Raw genomic sequence first — 7806 nt, forward strand, 5'->3', positions numbered from 1 at the left:
TCTGCTGTATTATGTTTATCATCCTTATTTGTCATAGTTTATTTATAATAAAACAATCACTGATTGGCTTATCGTATACATGTATATGTCAATTCAAAATAATTTTTTTAATATAAAAATAACAAGTAGCTTCATGTGTCACAGACTACAAAAAATAATGACATGGCAAATAGAATTGATTAGTTAATTTTCTTCAAGTACTTTAACAGCTTCATTAAGGCCTAAATATTGAAATACTTCAATAAGGTCAGCAAGCGATGAATTAGGATAGAGCTCTTTCCACTTTTTCAACAGACGGTATCCTTGTATGTCTGGGTCTGTGAAGTCGTTCTGAATCTGTTGTAAACAACTGTCAGGTATTCCTAAATATCCAGCAAGTTTTGGCAACTGACCCAAGTGTGATGAGCACTTCATTAAAACACCATCTAGTAAAAATCAAAAAAAATTGCAGTGACATAAAATACAATATCAAAGTTCATTATTTCTTATATAATATAGTGATAATATTTATTTACTTGATACTCTGCTAGTATTAGAAGACATAGATGAATGATGCCACGGATTCGCAAACAGACCATTAAGAAAAGTGATTACATGTATAGACACAACTATCATGGTATAGATGTGCTGTTGTTGCAGTGAGCCTACAAGTTTGTATAGCAAATTAGAATACAATGAAATTCTTACTGGAATCATGTGCTACAAAAGTATTGTTAGCAACGGAATGAAATTGAGAATAAGAAGCTGCTCCTATGATTAAATCAAAAATCACTAATCTGTTAGCATAACGTTAATATATACTTACTTCTGCTGGAAGTGTTATCTTTGCATGATGAATCAATGTCAACAGAGGCTATGATGACAATCATTTTAGTTAAATATATTTTAACACACACACTTGTAGTTCCTTTTTGTGGAGATGAATGAGGAGTACTTGTATTACTTCCAGAAGTTCCAGTATTAATAACAGAGATGTCATTAGGAAAAGGCATACTTGGTTCATCAGTACAAACTGAGTCTGCTTTGGAGGTGCTGGGCATTGGTGTGCTAGTCAATGCTACAAGTGGTACACTGGTAGCACTTTCTGTATTAATAGAAGGTATAAAGCAATTAACAATGTACTTATACTAAATTTAATGACAAAATTGCTCACTGCTTTGTGTCTCAGGAGACTTTGATCTATCAGTTTCATCTTGTGATTCATCATCAGTTTCATCTTGTGTTTCATCACCAATTTCAGTACAATTAAGACCTATTACAAGTGACAGTCAGATGGTAAATGATAAAAAGTCATACCTTTTGCTGCATTCTCTCCTAAGAATGCTTTAATTTTATTTATAGCTCTCCCATTATTCAAATTATCAAGAGCCTCAATCACTTTATTCCAAGTGCAATTAATATTAGACTTTGATAACCACATTTCAACCACTTGTGCCAAATTTTTTTGGTTACTAAATGCATCTGATTGTGTCAAACTATTCATAAAGTCACTTGGCAAATTGAGATAACTACCAAATGTATACAATTCATTACTAGATATTTCGCCAGATAATAACTTTAACATCTCCTGTTTTAATGGTTTTCTCTCTATTTAATGAAAAAATAGCAATGATTCATGCATTATTATAACTATACTATAATACTAACCTTTAAATTCAAAAGAAAGTGGTTTTGTGAGTAAATCAGACAACTGCTTCTTTTCTTTGGATGTTGCAGTATCACAAGACAAAGCCAGATTCTATGGAAGATTCTACTAAATTCATGAGTAAATACAACTTACCACTACATTGTGGCCTGTAAAAATACTAAAAGATTGAATGTGATCCCTTACTTCTTTATAAGAATTAAAATCAGCACCTTTCATTATATCAGGACAGACTAGGAGTAGGCAGTCCAAACGTGATTGGTGAATTTTATTGTTGGAAAGCTCAGCATTAAATAGCTCCTGTGTTACAAATGGTGGAATGGATAAATAAGGCTCAAAACTGTCCAAAATGATATCAATTGAACGATCATATTGTCCACCTTCGTCAGACACTTGTTGCCGTAGAATCATAGCCTGAGCTATATTTTGAAGTAGAAAGAGAGACAAATCTTCTTTTTTTAAGCTGCTAACTACTTTTAACTGAGAAGGATTGATAATGTATTCCTTTGTTGCACATGGACTTAGCCTATTCATCAGTGAATGTATCTCAGATATTACTGAAGCAAACATTTTTTGTGCAATTAGGCTATCTTTGTCAGATATGAGAACTGTAATGCAACGATCATCTAAGGATACTTGGACTAACACCTCTATGTTGTGACTTATCCAATGAATGCCATCTTTCCATACGGTACAGCATCGATCTAACTCTTCAGATTTCTTGCCACTGCTAACATGAAATAAAGCTAGACGAAGAATTAATATGTGAAGAAAACGAGCAGTGAAAAATTTATGAGGATTAGTACATTTTAGGTACCAACCCCTTGATGGAGCCTTCTTCAATTCTGCTGGTTGTTTCTCGGCAATCAAAGCTGGAAAGAAAAGAAGCTCTTCAGAGTAATCATAAGATGAATCGAAAACATCAGAATCAATAACTTGACAGAATTCTAGTGCTATCAAAAAACCTTTTAACATATGTGGATCAAGATTTTGAGATTCAAAAAGTCTTTCCAACTGAGAAAATTCAGCAATACCAATGTTACTGGCAATATCTCTGTGAACTCGTTCAATACTGGCAGGTGCAAATAAAATACCCACTACTTCGTGAAGGAGCTTGACCTTATTAACAACTATCCAACTAGTAGATGGATCATTAGATTTCAGATACAAGATGAGGCCTTTATCACTGAGGGTTAATAGAGTATTAGAAACGAATGCTGGATCATCAGGAATAGTAACTTCAGAATTCTCTTTAATATTGATTAAAAGGTTTTCAAATGTGATGGCAACTTCATTGAGATCCTTAAGAAGGGAATAAAGGAAGTGACAATAGTAGCTGATGCCATCAGATTGATCAACAACTTCTTTACAGCTTGTGGCAAGAATTGATACAAAATCTTTCATGCCAATGCCACCTGGTTTATGACATTCTAAAGCACAATATCCTTTGAAAACTTGCTTCACAACAGCCTCTTCTACAATATCATTCATGTCAGCTTTAAATTCTAACCCATGATTGGGACATTTGTCTGCACGACTGCCCACCAAAATAACTTGAGAAGGTTTAAGTAGTTTAGCACATGCATTTTCGATAAAGTTGAGCCAATAGAACAATTCACTTTGCACTTTGCTACGTGGTTTCGTAAGATCAGCTATTATGACAAATACTCCAGGTGAGTGCAGCATCAGATTCTCAAGTATACCAGCATGACTACTGTAAAACTCTGTGTGGCCAGCAAAATCATGTAATACAATATTTCCAATCTCAGGACTGCTGATAGTGTGTAAATCAATGCCTACAGTAAATGGTGTCACATCCTTAACGACTTCCAATGGACTAAACTTATAACCAAGGGGCTTCTTGGAGCGATCAATGAGAGCTTGACTGAGAGAGCTCTTACCAGCAATAGAATAGCCACACATAAATACCTTAGCATAAGTTTCAATAGGATAGTCAGTGCAACTGTCGACATAAGGACGGAAGAGTTGCAGTAATTTTGTGCGAGCAGTTGACTCCACTGCTATGACATCAAGAGGGGAAAGTCCTTCTTTGGAGACTTTCATAGGATCCTCTATACCACCATTTCTTAACAAATAATCAACCATTTCTACTTGGCTTGCTCGGCAGGCATAATGGAGTGGTCGTAAACCATCCTATATGAAACATTAGATATTTGAAAAAAATTTTTCTTACTTTGTCTGCATCATCAACACTTATTTTATGTTTCCTAAGCAACTCTGCAATGTCTATTAATCCATGCTCTGCAGCAACATGCATAGGGCTTCTTCCTTCCTATATTAAAATAATATTTGAAAATGGATGCAGTCACTCTATAGGTATACCATATCAATTTGAATACATTTCTTGTTAATATGAGATAAAAGTAGATTGATGACTTTTTTTTGAGTATACAGAACTGCATGTTTAAGAAGAGTAATGTATTCCTATAAATTAAATTTTGAAACTTAATGCAATGAGTATAAATATGCATTTGTAATAATTATTCTGATTCTTTTTGAATGTACATATATATCTAGTAACTTACTCTAGGCATTACATCAAATGCTCCTCTTTGAATTAAAAGTGCTATAACTTCAGCATGCCCTTTGCATACAGCATTTGAGATTGCTGCATACCAGCTTTTCTGTAACTTGTAAGCCTAAAATTATGGAGTAAAAATTGTCTGAACACAATTTATTGGACTTGTTGGACTTGCCGTGTATTGAAAAATAGATGTACATGTAGTCATGTAGGGTATACTATTATTAACATATGGGTATGTTTATCATTATTGTTATTATTAACTTATTATTATTATTATTATTATTATTATTACTATTATTGTGAACAAAACCAAAAAATTATTATGTTATTACCGATATTATTGTTATTATTATTATCACAATTATTGTTACTAGTATACATTCATTATCATTATAATTTTCCACGCATATGCACATTACTCTAACACATGTTTTATTCAATTGGCTCTCAGCCTTCATAATTGTCGATCAATTTTCTTTGATATTTGATAATAACTTTTTAGCAACCTAACCATTGATTATTTAGCTATTTTGTCTGGGCTTTACTAGCCACGACAGTCACTCTATAGATATACCATATCATCTTTATTACTGTAACATTTGTTGTTAATATGAGATAGAATTACATTGACGACTTTTTTGATTTTAGAACTACATTTTGAAGAAGAGTAATGCATTCCTACGAATTAAATTTTGAAACTTATTGCAATGATACTTAATATAGGCGATACTTATACTCATATGCAACTTATAGTCTTGTCCCGCCACTTTGCTATAATAATGCTGCTCTTAAACCTTGAGAAAGAAGTCCAGGGTGCATTAAAGGCTCCTTCAGTCCTTTATTTTGTCCTAATTCTTCCTCTTTTGTCTTAAACAGAAATCTTCAGTCACATGACTACTTGCCCTACACGTGGTTCGATTGAGCAATCAGATTCCTCAGCAAGTAGTGAAGGGGCGGGACGAAACTACAACTTATATACATAACTGGCCTGCAAGTAACCTGACTTACCTCTCACTTCGAGATCAATGGCCTGAAGCCACATTAGTCAGGTGGAGCCCAAAGGCAGTTCTCAATATGACGCATTGTTTTTCATTCACTAGCATCATAACTGGAAGTGCTATGTAAAGCAATGGGAGTATAGTCAAACCTTTCTGAAACGAACCCCCAATTAGCAGACATCTCTTTATAATGTGCAGTTTCTCTTGTCCTGGCCATAAGGCCAGCCCTTTGGGTAGCTCTGTATAGCGGATCCTCTATTCATATAACAGACAACATTTACTGTCCCCACACATCTACACCTGTACAAATTAACCTCCAACGGATGAACACGGCTCACAAAAAGGACTTTCTACTTAACATGCATCAAGAAAATGACGGATTTTTAGGACAGTATCTGTCCAATCATAATAGGTGTTAGCTTTTATGCGCAGAATATGCACTATAAGAACTATCATAATTATCATGATCATTGAGATGAAGTCCATGATTTATTGCTTTTAATATTGCATGAATGCAAGAGCAATTGCGGCAATTCCAAGCACCGAAGGTATCTCATTGTTTTATATGCATAAATGTAGCAAAACAAAACCAACGAGACACCTACAGTGCATGGCCTTGCCCCTATAGCTGCTACGGTGCATGCCTGCACTGCAATAGCTGTTTGACTATCAGCATGAAGAGAGTCTGCTCAACACTAGCTTCCTGCAGTTGCACTTACTCTTGAATACCTGCAGAAGTAGCAGCACTGCAGCACATACATGCAAGCAGCTCCAGCCCCTCCCATGCATGTAGATTGAAAGGTGTGGCATTACATCATCAACTGCAATGATGGCAGCAAGAAGACCCTGTGAGACAGAAACTTCACTTTTTCTTTACTAATCAGCAATATATGATAAACTTGCTGAAAGAAAAGTTGCTGCCTTTGTGTATTTGAGATAGTATAGGTACTTTAGTATCTATAACTCAGCAGGTTTTTGCTCTAGCACTTCACAAATGAGTGACCTCAAAAATTTGGAGTAAGTATAATTCTTCATCAAGTAAGCCTTTTAGAGAAATCTGTTCATACTTTTTGAAGGCCATGTTCTAATCTACTGAAAAATGCTACCAGCTATCTCTAAAGTGCCAACACAATGGAACTTGGCTCAACTACTCGATTTTCTTACTTGAAGCTTCTGTACCTAGAGCTTGTGTTTGAGCAACACAAAACAGTTAAGAAAGACTTTTCCAAGTCAAAAAGAAAGATATAGGAGCTTAGAACACGCTGTGCTAAAGTTATTGTTTATTAAAGACAAATTTCAGTTGTACAGAATGAATGAATGAATGACAGACACACACAACAACTACCTATACTTCGCGTAGGCAAGGCCAATAACCAATGATACTACCCATAAGCAGACAACCTGTACCTTACAGTCACATGCAAAAATACTAAATAATGGGATTAATTGACGAAAGTTTTTTTTGACGAGTTGACTATTAAAAATAAAACATCAAATTTTATAACCATCAAAAATTTTGTACTTTGTGCCATGTGTACGCGAAGGGCACTATTTGTCAAATTAAAACTCGCCAACTGGGAAAATTTACTGTTTTCATCAAATTTTTTACTCGTCAATGAATCCAGCTATATGGCATGCCATACCTGAACTCGTAGTAGAGTTATATCAAACAACTGGGGAGTTGATCCTTGAAGCAATAATTCGACTATTCTAGCATTCCCACTTTCAATACCATAATGACAAGGAGTGTATGATGTTAGCATCACCTTTTTAGGATTTCCATTGTTCACTATGTATGATGCCTGTATAAGTGCCGGTAATGCCAGTTTATAATTCAAATAATTAACATACACAATCTTTAACAAGAATGCTAGCTCCTTTTTTTAAAAGCAATTGAACAATTTCTTCATAGCCTTTCTCAGCTGCAATGTGTAAAGGTGTTCTTTTGCACTAAAATTTAGAAGCATAAATTAATAATCTGAAAAAGTGTCAAATATATTTACAATTTTTAGCAATTACCATGACTTTTTATACTGCACTTACTGTATCACGAATATTAAAATTTGCTTTGCTGTGCAACAAATGTTTCACAATATCAATAAAACCATTTTTAGCTGCAATGTACAATGATGTTTGTTCAAAATATCCTAACATAAAATAAAACTAAACTTGACTGGCCAAATTCTGCATGAAATAAACAATAAAACATCAATAAAATTTTCTAATTTAATGTGCTCATTGCTCAAATGATCTTAACACCCATCAAACAAACCATATAATTTATCCTTGTTGACTCTTGAACTTTTTAAAAGACACGAAACAATTTTTGAATGACCATTACTGACTGCAAAATAAAGGGGAGTATAGCCACACTATAGGCAAGATTTTATTGTTATACACTGTCATTTATGATACTGATAACTGACAATGTCTTCTTTTTCAGGATCCGAAACAGTCAGCAAATATTGAACAGCACTCAAATGACCATTCTTAGCAGCATAATGAAATACAGTTCTGCCCCACTGATTCAAGTGTTGGAAATTATTTAAAAGTATTAACACATAATCTAGATTTACTTCATCAGTCTTTTCTATGTCTGCTTTATTTGATGTGATAAA

The 7806-nt window shown here is 34.2% G+C and overlaps 1 protein-coding gene across 1 annotated transcript in view; it reads right to left on the reverse strand.

Annotated features, from left to right (window-relative positions):
- Positions 1-88: 88 nt before the first annotated feature.
- LOC109585572 (uncharacterized) overlaps positions 89-7806 on the reverse strand; it is an 11806-nt gene continuing 4088 nt past the window's right edge. Inside the window, exons 17-34 of the mRNA XM_020001694.1 lie at positions 7765-7803; positions 7615-7710; positions 7461-7560; positions 7232-7335; positions 7040-7138; positions 6832-6990; positions 4192-4305; positions 3989-4090; positions 3840-3938; positions 1781-3799; positions 1648-1738; positions 1297-1587; positions 1154-1252; positions 899-1084; positions 806-853; positions 688-750; positions 516-644; positions 89-425 (exon numbers count right to left, since the gene is read on the reverse strand). Of these exons, the coding sequence (XP_019857253.1) occupies positions 184-425; positions 516-644; positions 688-750; positions 806-853; positions 899-1084; positions 1154-1252; positions 1297-1587; positions 1648-1738; positions 1781-3799; positions 3840-3938; positions 3989-4090; positions 4192-4305; positions 6832-6990; positions 7040-7138; positions 7232-7335; positions 7461-7560; positions 7615-7710; positions 7765-7803 (4080 nt within the window). The 3' untranslated portion in view covers positions 89-183. The remainder of the gene's footprint in view (positions 426-515; positions 645-687; positions 751-805; positions 854-898; positions 1085-1153; positions 1253-1296; positions 1588-1647; positions 1739-1780; positions 3800-3839; positions 3939-3988; positions 4091-4191; positions 4306-6831; positions 6991-7039; positions 7139-7231; positions 7336-7460; positions 7561-7614; positions 7711-7764; positions 7804-7806) is intronic.

The sequence above is a fragment of the Amphimedon queenslandica genome, unplaced genomic scaffold (assembly GCF_000090795.2).
Source record: "Amphimedon queenslandica unplaced genomic scaffold, v1.1 AMPQUscaffold_13046, whole genome shotgun sequence".
Taxonomy (NCBI): domain Eukaryota; kingdom Metazoa; phylum Porifera; class Demospongiae; order Haplosclerida; family Niphatidae; genus Amphimedon; species Amphimedon queenslandica.